A 17,569-nucleotide genomic window follows, 5' to 3' on the forward strand; every position below is an offset into this window, starting at 1 on the left:
CGAAGCCGGGTTCCGCTTGCCCATTCGGTACCTGTCAGCTGCCTCCGGAGTCCCGCAGGCCAAAACGGCTCGATAGGACTCCTTCTTCAGCTTGACGGCATCACTCACTGCCGGTGTCCACCAGCGGGTTCGGGGATTGCCGCCACGACAGACACCAACGACCTTACGGCCCCAGCTCCGGTCAGCTGCCTCAACAATGGAGGCGCGGAACATGGTCCACTCGGACTCAATGTCCCCCGCCTCCCCCGGGACGAGGGAAAAGCTCTACCGGAGATGGGAGTTGAAACTCTTCCTGACAGGGGATTCTGCCAGACGTTCCCAGCAGACTTTCACAGAGCGTTTGGGTCTGCCAGGTCGGACCGGTGTCTTCCCTCACCATCGGAGCCAACCCACCACCAGGTGGTGATCAGTTGACAGCTCCGCCCCTCTCTTCGTCCGAGTGTCCAAAACATGCGGCCGCAAATCCGATGGCACGAATACAAAGACGATCATCGAACTGCGGCCTTGGGTGTTCTGGTGCCAAGTGCACACATGGACACCCTTATGTTTGAACATGGTGTTCATTATACATAGAAAATCCGTGTCGAGCACAGAAGTCCAATAATAGAACACCGCTCGAGTTCAGATCGGGGGGGGGCGTTCCTACCAATCACGCCCTTCCAGGTCTCACTGTCATTGCCCACGTGACCATTGAAGTCACCCAGTCAAACGATGGAGTCCCCAGAAGGAGCGCTCTCCAGCACTTCTTCCAGGGACTCCAAGAAGGGTGGGTACTCTGAGTTGCCGTTGGGTGCATAGACACAAACAACAGTTAGGACCCATACCCCCACCCAAAGGCGGAGGGAGGCTATCCTCTCATTCACCGGGGTGAACCTCAATGTACTGCCCCAAGGCACCCAGCCGGGGGGCAATAGGTATACCCACACCTGCTCGACGCTTCTCACCGTGAGCAACTCCAGAGTGGAAGAGAGTCCGGCCCCTCTCGAGAGGGCTTGTACCGGAACCCAAACTGTGTGTGGAGGCAAGTCCGACTATGTCTAGCCGGAACCTTTCCGCCTCGCACACCAGCTCGGGCTCCTTTCCAGCCGGAGAGGTGACATTCCATGTCCCAAGAGCCAGCTTCTGCAGCCGGGAATCGGACTGCCACGGTCCCTGCCTTACACTGCACACGACCCCTTTGGCCCCTCCCACAGGTGGTGAGCCCATGGGAAGGGGGACCCACGTTTCCTTTTCGGGCTATGCCAGGCCGGGCCCCATGGGCGAAGGCCCGGCCACCAGACGCTCGCCTTCGAGCCCCGCCTCCAGGGCTGGTTCCAGAGGGGGGCCCCGGTGACCCGCGTCCGGGTGAGGGAAAACGCAATCCATTTATGTTTTTCTTCATAAGGGGCTTGTGTGAATTCATACTATAAAATGGAAGTTGAGCTCATTCAGTAGTGGTTGTCATCAATGAATAATGATCATAATACGTATTTTAATATAAAAATATAATTGACAAATAATAACTGCAGTAGCTCCCAACAACCTTTATTCCGCTGCAAACCGTTTTTTTGTACAAGTCCACATGTTTCGCAGACAGGCCACTATTAATCAATGACCCAGGCTTGGGGAGCTAATGTTACAACAATAAATAAAGTAAATGTTACCGCCAAGCCCACAAAAAGTATGTGCGGTATATGAACCAAATTGTGCTGTTGCACATGACTGTGTGAGGGATGACACCTTAGCCAAACATGCTGCTGGCTGGATTCGACTCCACTACACTCACTTGGTTGCTATGGCAACTGAGCCATATCAATATTGAGATGTGCAGAGACCTCTGAATGTGTCCTCTCAATTGAGAAACCTGAGATAAGCAGCTTTGGCTGGATATAACCCTCTCTGTGGAAACTAATAAATATATAGATGACTTGGTGTCTGGATGAATTAATAATTTTAGTAACAAATGGATGCAAACTGTCTCATTTTGAGTCTGAAAATAATGTCTTAGATTAGGGACCACCAACTTCGGTCCTCAAGGGCTCTGATTCACAATGTTTTAGATGTATCTCTCATCCAACACACCACGTTTACTATTTTATTCAGATAAAGATACAGGTTCAAACAACTCTTTGTATGTACCACTGTGAATATTAAAACCAGGAAGCACCTGGACCTCGAGCTTTAGTTCTTAAAAGAAAACAAGCTCAAAGCAGTCTGTGTTGTTAAACCACCCCAACAGGCCCTGCAGCACATGGTGAGGCATGGCTTGGGTGGTGATTGCAGCACAGAAGGGACACAAATGAGTGGTGGCTGGTTGGCCTGGTATTAAACATACAGAGGAGACAATATAGCTAAAGAAAATGACATATAAAAAATCTTATTATCTCTAGATATTTTCCATCTGTACTCACAAATCAACATATAAAGCATTGTTGCAGAATTGCAAAGGCATTGACATTTGGTCAGAATAGGCAGCATCAGTAACTCCAACTGGAACTGGTGAAGGAATCATGTTTTGGTTGAACAAGTTTAATGCAAGTCCTTTTACTCCAACATGAATAATGTATAATGCAGGCCCTCATTTGAAGAGCTTCTCTGTTAGAGTGAGAGTGGAAAATGAAAACCAAGACTAGCAACATGCACACATGTATGCTTTATGACACAAACAAAATATTTTAAAAATATATTATAAGAGTGAAATGATTCTGGAGAAAATGATGAGGTAGTGAATTTCCTGATCTGTCATGAGCTGCTGGGTGAGGTGGATTGCCAACTTTGTTTAATCAAATCGTGCCCACTGCATTTTTCACCAAATAGCTGAAAATAATGAATGCACCATTCTGCTTAAGCCGTTTATTTTGCCTGAAATGACCTCATTCCAAAAAGGTCTTTGACAAACATTACAGCAGGATATCTACATTTGATCATTAACGTGCTCCCCTGCAACTCCTCCCTTTAATTTCAACGCATCCTTATGTGGGTGGAGAACATGTGCCATTTGTTGAATTAAGGCGTGCCATAGCGCGGCTACACAATAAGTATCCAATCAAACGGAAGAGGACGGGGCGGGACTAAAGTGAAAACCCTGACGCTCATTGGCTTCCTGGTCGCAGTCAGGGCGGGGCTTGTACTCGGAAGTGTCCGCCGACTGGCTCAGCTGTCATCTGGATGAAAGGAGAAACCACTTACACCGGCCGTCTGTGAAATGCAGAAAAAGTATAAACGCTGAAATATGGCAACATCAAAACGACGTCATGACGCCGAATTGAAGGTAGTTATGACCAAGTTGCTCCCGATTTACTCTTATTCTCGGTACCTTAGGGAAGCAGAGGCAGTTGCAACGCGTTGTTTCGAGGTGAAAATTTGATGGCTTTGCTGTGTGACATTGAACATACAGGGCACGAAATAGACAAGGGCGTTTAAATAGCCAAGCTCCATTTCCCACTTGTCATCCCCTGGAAATTTCCACCGAGCTTTCGTCCGTGATGGTGTCGCGTACATTCGTTCGTTTCGTTTGACACTGTTATCCGCAGAAAGCGCTTTAATGCTCGCCAGCTGCTGTGCAAATATGCTAGCGTTGTGTCAACGTCCCTTGAGCTAGCATAGCGGATCCAGTAAGGGAACTACCCTACATTGAGTACCGACGATAGACGTCATCGGCATTTTCCTGTATTTAAATGGCTACGTGTGAGGAGGTCATTGCTTAGAAAGGAAAATTTCACGGTAGGTGTCCAGGCTGTTGCCCAGCTCGGCACAGGCCGGTTCTGTCACAAATACACAGTAATGCTGCGGGGTGCTTTAAAATAGCTTGGTTCGTGTGCATGATGAAAAGGACACATGCAAGGTGGTGGAGTCGATGTTAGCATTGCCGCTAGCTGCGCAACGACCTTTGTAGGCGTCAAACCGGCCGTTTAGTTGCTGCCTATGCTGGTTCTGTTGGGTGTTATCCCTATTTGCATTTACCAGCAGTATCACCCCGGCTAGACGCATCTTTCGTTTCTGTTCTTGCATTTGAAAACAGACATGATGTGAACGATGTAAATACTAATCCCCACTGCCATACGTATGTTGTTTTTGGTAACCAGACTCATTCAAGGTCTACTTTGATGTGAGATTTTTCATCATTCTAATCCAATTGTGCAATTTCCCTCTTTTTCAGGATTAAAAAAAAAATTGGTGAAAGCCTAAACCTACTGAATATTTACTGGGTGTCCTAAATGGGGGACTACGGGTTTGGAGTTCTGGTGAAAAACAGCAGTGGTAACAAATCTGCTTTTCCTGTAAGGATCCCTCCTCTCCTCCAACCCCAGCACCCTCACCATCCTTCCAACCCTCCGAGCCCCCCCTCCTTTGTAAACAACACCTGCTCCACCAATGGGGGAAGTGCTTGGCTGTTCCCTGCAGTAGCCCAACAAAGTAGCATGCAAGATGAGATTCTGGAGTCGGACAAGTCCAAGACTTTAGACCTCCAGGAAATGCAGGAAAAGTCTCAGGTCCAGGCTCAGCCTCAGGCCCTCTCTCCAGGCCAGCAGGAGGCTGGCGCTTCCTTAGGAGATCAGGAGGGAGCTCTTTCTGAAGACAACTTATTGGAGAAAGGTTCTCTGGAGAGCAGTGGTGGGAAGGAGAAGCTAAGGATGGAGTCACCAGTGCTAAGTGCGTTTGATTACCAGGATACCCTGGGAATGGGTACAGGTTGCACACAGTCCCCCACTTCCTCACTGACGAGCTTCAACAACTGGTCCCCTGCTGTTCCTTGTACCCAGTCTCCAGTGGTAGGTGATGATGTTGGGGGCTTCTTTGGGCCTGCTGGCTCCAATGGCAATGCACCTCCCCTGCTGTTCCAGAGCTTCTCCCACCACGCCGGGCCTGGCTTTGGTGCAGGTGGCAATTTTTCCCCACAGATCGGACCAGTCTCCCAGCACCATCCTCCCGCACCTCAGCCCCCGCCCTATCATCCTCACGGACAGGGCGTTCCACCGCAGCACCGGCGCTCTCCGGCAAGCCCTCATGCTCCTCAGCCCTCCTTTCCTCCGCACGCTCATCGGACCGGAGGCTTCCCCCAGCTCCCCCACCTCAATCCTGCCCAGAGCAAACACCCTTCACCCTGGGGAAGCTTCCAGAGCCCCCCCACACCCACATCAACCACCTGGAGCCCGGGCAGCTATGGAGGCTGGGGGGGCACACATGGGGTTCGAGAATACCGACGTGGTGTAGGTGGAGGAATGACTGGCCTTAACTCCATCTCTCCGCTAAAGAAGTCCTTCCCGAACAGTCAGGTAGATTCAAATATCCCAACTCATCAAAACGTGTGTACATGCAAATCTGCAAAGTGGATGTTTTTGCATAGTAATTGACATTGAATGGCTACTATGATCACTACCGTTAGTGCATCTGAGAGCCATAGTTGTCTTTTAGCTGCTAGTAGTTATGTAAGCATGTGCCTGATTAAGAATATGTTATACAATTTCATATTAAAAGTGGTGTTAATACAAAATAATGTTGGCCTGTGGATGAAAGTCTTCCTGTTCCTCAGGTTCCTTCCCAGAAGTTTCCCCGAAATAACTCTGGCTTCAATCACAAGGGTTGGGTGGAGGATGCTGTGACCCGCAGTGATAATGTCTACCCTTTCCAGGTGAGGCTGTCACAATATATCCATTAATTTTGTTTCGCTCGTTATGACGCTATGGTCATGTCTTTCATTGGGGTTCCTGCAGGTCATCAGTGATAACTAGTAAGTCCTCCTCTGGCCTTATAATTCTCATACTATTGACTACATTCGTCTGCACCAAATGCATTAGACATTGAGCAAAACAGGATATGTGATGGTCATGTGTACATCATTTGGCCGGAGGGAATTGATCTCATTCCCTGGCTTTCTTACACTCATTTCAGAAGTCATGTGCTATATGTACGCAAGTATACTGATGCTTTGTCTGCTTTAAAGCCTCTTAGATGTACAGGCGGCATCACACTTTGCAGAATTTGTTTCAAATGCCAAAAACATGCTTGGTAGGACAATTGAGTACTCCAAAATGCCCCTGGGTGTGAGTGTGCCTTGCGATTGGCTGGCAACCGGTTCAGGGTGTCCCCCGCCTACTGCCCGATGACTGCTGGGATAGGCTCCAGTACGCCCGCGACCCCCGTGGGGACAGGATGGATGGATGGATGGATGGATGGATGGATGGATGGATGGATGGATGGATGGATGGATGGACGGACGGACGGACGGACGGACGGACGGACGGACGGACGGACGGACGGACAGACGGACGGACCGACAGACTGACCGACGGAAAATATTTTGTTTAGTGTCATTGGCTCCCCCAGGATAAGTGGGGTTAGGGTTATTTTACTTTGTGAATTTTCATTCATGCAGTGAACGTTGCCAGGTACCTATTGTTGCAGTAATCCAGCCATCCATGCATTCATTATCTGAACCGCTTCACAAGGGTCACAGTCATTAATTTTCAATAAAGAATTGCATTTTTGTGTAGCTAAATGTGAACGAAAGCTCACCAAAAGTACAAAAACAAGATGTCTGTAGCACCTCACACCCTACAGTGTTTGAACGGATCCCTGTCCTGGTACGTTTGGCCGGCAGCTACAAAAAATTAGCCTAACATAGCGCTTCTAGACGTACAAAAATGACTGGTCATTTTATGTTTTCAGCATAATATATGATAGGGGCCGGGCATCAAATTTTGTGGTTGTACATTTCACTGAGACCTACAAAAATTGTGAGGCGTGTCACAAGCCACGACGTACAAAAAAGGTCTTCCACTTTGATTTACTTTGAAATTTTCCACCATTTTTGGGGACCTTTCTATAGAGATAGCTAGAGATTTTTGTTTGACTGTTTTCAAACTTTTTATGTTTGATTTAAAATGGAAGTCATATTTCAACAGATTTAATCCGATTCTCTTCAAACTTTGAGCGTTTTTTGACAAGTTTTAACATGAAGCATTGCCAATACAAAATAATGATAAAATTAATATTTTACTTTTTTTGTTGCCATTTACCTCCCCAAACATGGCTGTATAGTTCTACATTTCACGTAGATCCCGGAAAATTCAGCTACATACATAACAGCCCAAGACCCACAAAATGTCTTTTGGAGCCACATACCATACTTAACAGTCAGGCCACAAATTTGACTTCATTTTGGAATTGTGAGCCATTGTGCTTTTTCTTTTTTTTGGAAGGTCTAAACAGGCACATTCATGAAATTGTGCCACACATCAGGCCTGGCTAAAACATTTATATTTTAGAGAGATTTTGTGCCAGCACCCCAATGAGGCCAGTGTTGCGAGGACCCTTTATAGCTCCTTGCAGCTGGTTTTCATTACATTTTTGGGACAATGTTTTATTTCAATTATTTGTTTTTTTGTAATATGGTGTATTTGTTAGGTGAGAGATATTTTGAAAAGGCCACAATAAGTATTTTTGATTGAAAACATGGAAAAAAATGATTTAAAAAATATCCACTTAATTATCATATAAATAACCACCAACAAATAATACTTAACAGTCCACTTAGAGTTCAGTGCAATAAGCCCAAACTGAGAAGAAATCTGAGGCTGCTGTTCTGAGAATGAGCTTTTTATGGATGAATCAATAAAGATCCATTTATGGAAAGCTGTGATGAATGCAGTGTTGTCTTTAATTATGTTCAACAATATAACACATTTGACCACTTTTAATTGATTGAAGTTGAATACACTAAAGTTAAGGCTATATACCTAATTTCTAGTAAGTGAACCACCCCCTCCTATATGTTTATAAACGTGGCCCTCATTGAAAAAAATGCAGTTTATTATAACCTTGCTAGCCACTAGCAGATAACTGTGTCAGGGCTGACCGTGCCTCAGGTGGTGATGGGAAAACTGTGGGGAGGCTAATTGTTTCTTCCTCTCTTTTTAGCAAGAGAGAACCCGCTCCTTTGATGGTTTCAACATGCACTCTCTGGAGAACTCCCTGATCGACATAATGAGGGCTGAACAGGATTCCTTGAAAGGTTAGTTCTCACAATAACAATAGTGAGGAGGAGCTCTGTTGCCGTTGGCTATAAATAAATACAGACTTTATATGACAGACGTTTTAGATGTCTTCGCATAGCATGCAGTCCAAAGTGTAGAAAAACAGTAGAGGAAAAAATTGGAAATGACAGTTGTATTTTGTACGTAACATACAGGACGTTTTCATAATGTATTTAATTATTGACGGTAACACCCAGATGTTCACGGTTTGGCATTTGGGAATTCACTTTGCAGATTTTTGCGAGATTCACCCATTTGCTGTTTTTTTGTTTTTGTTTTTGTTTTGCTAATAAGTATTGCTTTGGCGACATCTTGATTTGTGAAAGTGAGTTTTAGTGCTTTAGTGCTTTACTATCATCCTATGAGGATTTAAAACAAAATTCATGCTTTGCCACTATCTTGTAACATTTATAAGGCAATTCTTTTTTTATGGGGGGGATTACTTCCAGATTTTTGCTATTGGCGTCAGAGCTCTGTATACTTTTTAAAAACTTCAGTCACATATTATGTATTATAGTAGATACAATATGAATAAAATAGGACCGTTAAACAATGATGAATGAACTTTTATTCGTCTCAAACATGTAAACAATACATCAATAAAGCAAAAAACCAAAGTGAAAGTCATGTACACTGACTTTGTATGAGTGTTAGATGCAAACAATACAAAATACAGCACATAATGGGCAGTATTTACATATCTGAAAAGGAGTGGGAAAAAGTAGGAGTTTTTTTAATCCCACTCCCTGTCCAATTTAAAAGTAATTTTTAGTACCTGTAACAAAGTTGTCACTTTACATATTACTGTACATTTACTTTCACATGTATAGAAAAGAAGAGGAAAAACACTTTTACATTATTGAATTTCCATGTGATCATAACTCATAAGTAGTTCGAACAGACTGCGACCTGGGTGAGAAGGGTCTGTAGAGATGTTACTTGCACGTTTCCTGGTCCTGGACAGGTTCAAGTCCTGGATAGATGGGAGGTTGGTCCCGGTTATCTTTTCTGCAGTCCTGATTGTCCGTTGCAGTTTGTGCTTGTCTTGTTCGGTGGTCGATCCAAACCAGGCGGTGATGGAGGTGCAGAGGATAGACTGTTGGCAGTATAGAAGGTCTTCAGCAGCTCCTGTAGCAGGTGGAACTTCCTGAGCTGTCGCAGAAAGTACAGCCTCTGCTGGGCCGTCTTACGGACAGAGTCTATGTGGCTGGTCCATTTCAGGTCCCGAGAGATTGTGGATCCCAGGAACTTGAAGGTGTCTGGAGAGAATAGCATTACTGTGGATAGTGAGGGGTGGAAGTGGTGAAGGGTCTCTCCTGAAGTCCACTGTCATCTCCACGGTCTTGAGTGGGTTCAGCTCCAGGTGGTTTTGGCTGCACCAGTGGACCAGCCGCTCCACCTCCTGTCTGTACGCAGTCTCGTCACCATCCCGGATCAGTCTGAGAGTGGTGTCGTCCGCATACTTCAGGAGCAACCACAGAAGAGTCGCCTGAGGAGCAATCGTTACTGTAGAGAGAGAAGAGCAGTGGGGAGAGGACGCACCCTTGGGGGGCGCCAGTATTGGTGGTCCGCGTGTCGGATATGATGGTCCCCAGCCTCACATGCTGTCTCCTGTTGGTCAGGAAGCTGGTGATCCACTGACAGGTGGAGGCAGGCACCGCGAGCTGGATGAGCTTCTGGTGGAGGATGTCAGGAGCGATGGTATTGAACGCCGAGCTGAAGTCCACAAACAGAATCCTGGCGTACGTCCCTGGGGTGTCCAGGTGGTGCAGGATGTAGTGCAGTCCCATGTTGACCGCATCGTCCACCGACCTGTTTGCCCGGTAGGCAAACTGCAAGGGGTCGAGCAGGGGCCCCGTGATGTCCTTCAGGTGGTTCAAAACTAACCTCTCGAAGGATTTCATGACCACAGATGTCTGGGCGACGGGTCTATAGTCATTCAAACCTGTGAGGCCGGGCTTCTTGGCCACCGGTACAATGATGGAGCTTTTGAAGCACGAGGGCACCTCACACAGCTCCCGGGAACGGTTGAAGATCCGTGCAAAGGTGGGTGCCAGTTGTTCAGCACAGACTTTCAGGCAGGAGGGAGTCACGCCGTCTGGGCCTGGTGCCTTCCTGACCTTTTGTCTCCGGAACATCTGACACGCCTCCTCCTCGCGGATCTGAAGTGCGGGTGCGGCTTCTGTAAGAGAGAGAGTAGGTGATAACGATGATTCCTGTTTTGTCATTTACTGTAGGACGCTTCAGCTTCTCTCACCAGGGTGGAGATGGGTCTCTGCCTATGAATGGTATGTAACTTGCATGCATGAAAAGCACCAAGGCATAGTTGAAATTGATACCTGACACTGCAACACTTCCCACTTAATTTAGAGACTGATGCATTTGCGTATTTTAAGAGCACAATTTTTAATTTGAGGCAGCTGTTTAACCCCAGAACTTTAAGGTTTTGTTGTGATGTTTTACATGCAGCGAGAAGCTATGGCAGAAGACGAGGTAAATCCTGTAATGTACTTGTTGAAAAAAAAAAAGAAAAAAGCTTTTTGAAATAATTGAACTTTGCTGCGGCAGCATTGCAGCCCCATGTTTGCTTTGAAATCTGCCTTCAATTAAGCTTACTTCAGTTTTCATTTTATTTTTCTTTGTCCACTTGCTAGGCCATTCCTCTCTGTTCCCCATGGAGGATGAGCGCTCTTTTGGGGAGGATGAGACCACTGACCAGGGGCTCGGGGGACTTGGCTCAGCACACTGTTTCCCCCACCTGAATGGGGAGCGCATAGAACGCTACTCTCGCAAAGTGTTTGTCGGCGGGCTGCCCCCAGACATAGACGAAGGTATAGCCACGATCCGAAAGACACTATGCTAGTGTCAGGGTTACCACACCAGTATGGAAATAAATGTGATCATTTGTCTTCCAGATGAAATTACAGCCAGTTTTCGTCGTTTTGGTCACTTGTTTGTTGACTGGCCTCACAAGGCAGAGAGCAAATCCTATTTCCCCCCAAAAGGTGAGTACTGCTACACGCCTGTTCTCTTTTGGATGCCACAGCACTTTGATGGTCACTGCTCTTCTCATCACACCTCCCCAGGATACGCCTTCCTGCTCTTTCAAGATGAGAGCTCTGTTCAGGCTCTGATCGATGCCTGCATCCAAGAGGATGGCAAGCTGTATCTGTGCGTCTCCAGCCCCACCATCAAAGACAAGCCTGTAAGTATGTGCATGCTCATTATGTATTGTACGTTCCACCTCGCGACATGCGTTGACCGCTATTTTGACGTGATTATACTGACGTTAACCTTTCGTTGTCTTTATTTGAGATACCACATTTCCACTGTAATTTGTTTTATTTGTTTTTTGTACAATAATGAAATGAGTTTTGGGCTTCTTTCACTGCATCCTTCACAAAGGCAACCTTCATGTTGAAAATAGTATTTAAATGAGGCCTTTTTTTTATAAAAAAACCCCAAAATTTTGTAAGCAACCCAAATTGTTCATTAAAAAGGGATAGATGCTATTCCACTGTATGTACATTTGTACCTGAAGATACAAGACATTGGTCTTTCTCTCACACACACCATCTAAACCTGCTGCATTTCAATAATGTGTTTACATTTGATATATTCCAGGTCCAAATCAGACCCTGGAACCTAAATGATAGTGACTTTGTGATGGATGGCTCTCAGCCTTTGGACCCAAGGAAGACCATCTTTGTAGGAGGTGTCCCTCGCCCTCTGCGAGCAGGTACATTTGGATAATGGCCTCCTTGTGCGGTACACTGCCGTCGTTACACCAACTCAATTTGTGTGTTGCTATCCTTCCAGTGGAGCTGGCCATGATCATGGACCGTCTCTATGGTGGAGTGTGCTATGCTGGTATTGACACTGACCCTGAACTGAAATACCCTAAGGGGGCAGGGCGAGTGGCTTTCTCCAATCAGCAAAGCTACATTGCAGCCATTAGCGCCAGATTTGTTCAACTGCAGCATGGGGAGATTGACAAAAGGGTAAGTCAACTTTTGATTAATTTTAGACCTAACACCAACCTAATTGGCTAGATTAGATTGGCTAGTATATTGCATATTTCTTTTTTTTTCCATTTTACCAGGGGATGATGGATAGGTTTAGTTTGCATGCTTCTTCTCGGGAGCTAGTTGCTGTGTGCTAGCGTGCGTGTTAAGGGAAGAAAAGATGCAAAGTCACTGTCAAAAATTTGAGAAGACTCAAACATGAAGCTACCAGGAACCCATTATCCTTCCATGCTACAGTATTCCGGAACTTCAATCTACCTGGAGTGCACTGGTTTAAAAGGTTTAAAACAAGGTTTGAAAAACCAAAATAAAACTGTTTTGTCTGTCCACAAAACGTATGCGAGCGTGTGTGTGCGTGCGCGCGCGTGTGTGTGCATATGTAGGTATGGTATCCATGATAAGTGATGAGAAAAATGACGGAGGACCAGGGAGAGTCATCTCAGGGGGAGTCGGTCAATTACTGCTTTAACTGTACTGTTATAAATGAGCGGCCTGAGTTCAGTTGAATGACATTCTGTGGTGTTCCTCCTGATTTCAGCTTCAATATGCGTAGTCCCTCCATTTTAACACTCAATATGTTACTGTACGTCTCCAGGTGGAAGTGAAGCCATATGTGCTGGATGACCAGCTGTGTGACGAGTGCCAGGGCACACGCTGCGGGGGGAAGTTTGCGCCTTTCTTCTGCGCCAACGTGACCTGCTTGCAGTACTACTGTGAATACTGCTGGGCGGCCATCCACTCCCGGGCCGGTCGCGAGTTTCACAAGCCCCTGGTGAAGGAAGGTGGCGACCGACCGCGGCATATCTCCTTCCGCTGGAACTAAGGCAAGGGAGAGAGAACCTAGGATTAGGGAGGGTCTGAGAGAAAGGGGTAGCTAAGGAACGGGGTTATTGGATGACCTATGATATGAAAAATATAAATGCACTTTTCTTTTAAGTTAAAAAAAAAAAAAAAACTACTTAATTTTTGTATTTTTTTAAATTGGGCCTCCAAATGGTAACTGCTAAGAAGAGAGTAAAATCCCATTTATGTTGTGACTTAAAGTGTGCATGAACATATGAATGCATTCTTTTTGGATTTAGATGTTTTCTTACTTGACTGTAGTTTTGTTTGGTGTTAGCTGGCAAAGCTGCTTACATTTGTTATCAAGAGTAACAAAAATTAATTAAGATTCATCATAATACCTAAATCAGTATACTGACTATGGAAGCTACATTACAGAGAGCATGGTTTTTTTAATTTGAATTTTTTTGTGCAGAATTTGAGAACAAGTACCATTTACCAAAGTTTGAGTTGGATTAGAATAGAGGAGGAAAGGTTGTTTTAGATGCTGAGTTGATTTGTCTGGAAGCTGGCCAACGTCACATCAGTCTCCCCTGCGTCTGACAAAAGCTGCGCTTGTATCGCTTTCAATTGTTTGAGGTCTCTGATTAAAGTTGACGCTTTGTAACAGGAAAGGGCAAACCAAAGATTGGCATGAAACGCATCGTCGAGAGCAGACGTCAACGCGGGGTTATGGCGTCCTCTCGTCACGCGGCAGAGGAAGTACTGGTAGTCTTCTGGAGTTTAAGCTCATGAAGGCTCAGCCCTCGCGGCTCAGGTATTGGCAGTAGTATTTGCTCGCTTTATATTGTCAGGGATATTAGCACTGGAAGCTAACATGCTAATGTAGTACAAACTATGGGAATGCACAGTCCATTCTCCCTGAGCTGTCTTCATGGTGTACCACTGCACGCTCTACCTGGATTGGAGCTTCTCTCACTAATGTTGTGATTGGATATGGTTGTAGCTCAAATTTGCTGTCACAGAGAAACAGATATTATTTTATACATGGCCTGCTGATTTTTGTACAGCGTTTTATAGCTGATTATTTTGTCATGGACATATATACATTTATTATGCACTACTTTTCTAAATATTTTTTTCAATAGTCATTTAAGGCACATTTTTCACAGATGGGAGAACTCCTTTTGCAATACCTCATTTTTTTTCACTTGATGAAAAATAATTTTGTACCTTTGTTACTAAGAGATCTGCAATTATGGTAAACTTAATTTAAGAAAAGAAAATGAATAATATAATTTTCAATTAGCTTTTATATATTTAAGTGCTGGTAAATCTGAACATTGTCTGGTGTATTGGTGTGATTCTGGAGCTTCAAAATAGGCTGTCATACATGCGTAGATTCTCCTCTGCCCTGATTAACATTATTACGGGATCCTAAGGCATGGCAAGACCTTTGTAAAAGATTTTGATAGTCTTGAAAATACATATATATTCTGGTATTTCACTCGTAGGTGTAGTTGATATGATTATGAGTAAAATAAATGTTTTGGCTACGGTCAACATGTAATCATCCTTCTATCACCTGAGTGGGTTTGAATATTTAGCTCCTCTTTCTGGGACTGCCTGTAAGTTCTACTTCTTGGCATGCATACGGTAATTATGTACTACAGAAACTACGTGGCTAGTGATAATGCAGGACCTAATGATCTAATGCACTGGCGCTCCCTCCTTTTCATTGTCTCTTGGAGATCACCTCTCTCTACACGATGGAGTCTGCCTTCCTCACACAGAAATGTTTATGCAATCTACACTATGACAACACTTTTGTAATGTAGAGAACACATGGTGTAGTACATAGGTGAGAAGACTTGATGATTTGACCCCTTTTGTGATGTGGCATGCTTTGGGACATATCCTGAATGTGATGTAATGTTGCAAGTTAACTGTGAGCCATTACGTGCAATACTTATTTCTCTTTCCAAAAGCAAGTCTTCGCAGTCAGTCATTCAATCCATAAATCATGCAGTCATATTATCGTTCCCTCCTTTTTGTTCCCTCATTCGGATGTCTGCGAGACAGAAAATATAATATATATATTAAAAAAGCTAATTTATATATGAATTTATTTTTAAACATTTAGTTTTGTGCTTACGTACTTATTTTGCTACTACCATGCAACTGTGATTGAAAACATTGTATAAACAAGATTGATAATGTATTACATTTGCTATATTTTCAATTGAAATGTATGACTATGAATTGGATCAGATTTTTGTTATATTTTTGGGTGCGTTTAACTTGATGTCTAGTTTTTCTAATTGCTGTTTTGTGCGCTGCATTTTCAGATGCAATTGAATATGTCCCTTAGTATTACTTGATTGCAAATTTTCAATAGTTTTTAATTGTATGCTGGGAAAGTTATATTTATTAACTTTTTTTTACCTACTATAATTTGGATTTTTATTTCGTAGTTTCACATTTATAATTTGGATTTTTAAATAATTTCACATTTATACGCAAGTTCTAATTTTTATATTTTCCTCCTGATTATTATATGCTACAATACAGACATCTGTTTTGATTGCTGATTTGTAGAAGTGAAGTGAAAACAAAGATCCAATGTCATTCATTAGCTGCCAACCTTGTTTAACTGTCTGCATACATTTGAAGTATTTGTAACGTGTGATGTTGAATGAATAAAAGAGCTGTGAGGAAGAATCCAGTACGTTGAATTTAATGGGGGCTTCCGTGAAGAAATGTCTCTTTACATATATTATAATATATATAATATTTATAATATATGTATTTCCAGCTCACCTGCGTGAAAAGTTTTCGCTCCTGCAGAACGTGAAAATGACCAAAATCTTTTCACGTAGGTGTGTTTAACGAGGGTAACTTGGAAAACATATTGGAACGCGGCCTCGAGGACTAGAGCTTGACACCTGTGACCTTTGACCATGATATTTCCCTAATAAAGTGGCCTGTTATTAGGTACACTTGAAAATGGTGGTGTACCTAATGCAGTGTCCGTGTGATTGCCTCGTTAAGTGCACCTGCGTGAAAAGTTTTAGCTCCTGCAGCACGTGAAAATGACCAAAATCTTTTCACGCAGGTGTGTTTAACGAGGGTAACTTGGAAAACATATTGGAACGTGGCCCCGGGGACTAGAGCTTGACACCTGTGACCTTTGACCATGATATTTCCCGAATAAAGTCACCTGTTATTAGGTACACTTGAAAATGACGGTGTACCTAATAGAGCAGGGGGGGGTCCAAGTCCAGTCCTCCATGTTTTCCAAGTTTCCCTCGTTAAACACACCTGATTCAAATGATCAACGAGGGAAACTTGGAAAACATGTAGGAATGCGGCCCTCGAGGACTGGACTTGGACACCCCTGCCTTACACTGAGTGCCAAAAGTTCCAATGATCGTGAGCAACAGGGGGGGGGCCCCATTTCAACCCCTTACACTGAGTGCCAAGCAGGGAAGAAATGGGTACCATTGTTATAGTCGCTGGTATGACTCGGCAGGGGTTTGAACCCACAACCTCCCAATCTCAGGGCGGACACTCTCCTCTCAGGCCACTGAGCTGGTAAACACTTGTATCGTAGTATAACACTTATAGTCGTTTTTAAATAACGTGTACGCCTAAATATTGTTATCCAACATATCTACTGCAATTTCACATTAGATTGCTGGTTTGAAATTTGCTTTTAATATTATTATTTTTAATAAACATTTATGTTAAAACTTGTCTGGCGTCTTATTCCTTGTTTTTATATTCGCCAATTAAAACATAAAAATCAGACATTTGGTTAACTGCAATTGCTTGCACTCCTTTGTACTAGTGATGTGCATTCCAGTTCTCAAGTGAACTGAATCATTAGAATCGGTTCGTTCAAAAGAATCGTTCACCAAATCGTTCGCTACACTTATTTATTTATTTTATTATTTTTTTTACCTCGTGTAGTGTACGAAAATATCCCATAATTATCTGCCTAAACAATTGTGACTAATTTAAAACTATTCTACTTGTTAATACCTACAAAATAACATATTCTAACCGGAGATTGCATTGACCTAATTTTCACATGGTCCTTGTTTACATTTTGCATTTGACACTGACAGCTGTCAAGTGCCACGTTAGGGCTCTTCTTGTATAAGTTTTATTTATTATGAGTTTTCTTTTGTAAGTTTAACTTTGGGTACTTCGAAAGTGTCATTTTAAATTGTACTTTGCTAGGTGTTCGTGTACACAACGTCTTGTGATGACATCTGCTGTGGAGTATTCAGCTAATCGCTTGTGAGCTGCTCCATAAAACCATACATGTTCCATGTACTGAGTGCAAGGCTTCCATAGGGTAGTGGTTAGTGCTCTGGTCTGTCACCCCAGCGGCCTGGGTTCTAATCTCAGTGGGACCAAAAAAATTTTCACTGATCTAGTCTTCTTGTGAGCTGCTCCATAAAACCATACATGTTCCATGACCTGAGAGCAATGCTTCCGTAGGGTAGTGGTTAGTCCTCTGGGCATTCACCCCAGCAACCTGGGTTCGAATCTCAGTGGGACCAAACACATTTTCGCTGATCTAGTCGCTTGTGAGCTGCTCCATAAAACCATACATGTTCCATGGCCTGAGAGCAAGGCTTCCATAGGGTAGTGGTTAGTGCTCTGGACTTTCACCCCAGCGACCCGAGTTCGAATCTCAGTGGGATCAAAAAAATTCATACAAAATTTGCAACACAG

At 44.0% G+C, this 17,569-nt stretch overlaps 1 protein-coding gene and 1 long non-coding RNA gene across 4 annotated transcripts; one reads left to right on the forward strand and one right to left on the reverse strand.

Annotated features, from left to right (window-relative positions):
* Window positions 1-2,817: 2,817 nt before the first annotated feature.
* Window positions 2,818-3,676, reverse strand: LOC148404048 (uncharacterized). The gene is made up of 2 exons (XR_015858995.1): window positions 3,296-3,676; window positions 2,818-3,177 (listed from the first exon to the last, which is right to left on the reverse strand). It is a non-coding gene; the product is annotated as an uncharacterized LOC148404048 (long non-coding RNA).
* Window positions 3,104-15,544, forward strand: LOC148404049 (cytoplasmic polyadenylation element-binding protein 4-like). Of its 3 annotated transcripts, XM_088378317.1 has the most exons (13): window positions 3,104-3,250; window positions 4,139-5,255; window positions 5,513-5,611; window positions 7,900-7,993; window positions 10,253-10,303; window positions 10,485-10,508; window positions 10,670-10,846; window positions 10,931-11,020; window positions 11,102-11,220; window positions 11,640-11,754; window positions 11,835-12,016; window positions 12,636-12,864; window positions 13,494-15,544. In XM_088378317.1, exons 2-12 carry the CDS (start codon window positions 4,197-4,199, stop codon window positions 12,861-12,863), a joined length of 2,238 nt encoding a protein of 745 aa, XP_088234443.1. In that variant the 5' UTR covers window positions 3,104-3,250; window positions 4,139-4,196; the 3' UTR covers window position 12,864; window positions 13,494-15,544. The 3 variants fall into 3 exon arrangements, with proteins under 3 accessions (XP_088234443.1, XP_088234453.1, XP_088234434.1); XM_088378308.1 differs by lacking the exon at window positions 3,104-3,250 and adding an exon at window positions 3,427-3,702 and having other exon boundaries at window positions 12,636-15,544; XM_088378327.1 differs by lacking the exon at window positions 10,485-10,508 and having other exon boundaries at window positions 12,636-15,544.
* Window positions 15,545-17,569: the final 2,025 nt, after the last annotated feature.

Source organism: Syngnathus floridae, chromosome 1 (genome assembly GCF_059516105.1).
Source record: "Syngnathus floridae isolate MCC-2025c chromosome 1, RoL_Sflo_1.0, whole genome shotgun sequence".
Lineage (NCBI taxonomy): Eukaryota > Metazoa > Chordata > Actinopteri > Syngnathiformes > Syngnathidae > Syngnathus > Syngnathus floridae.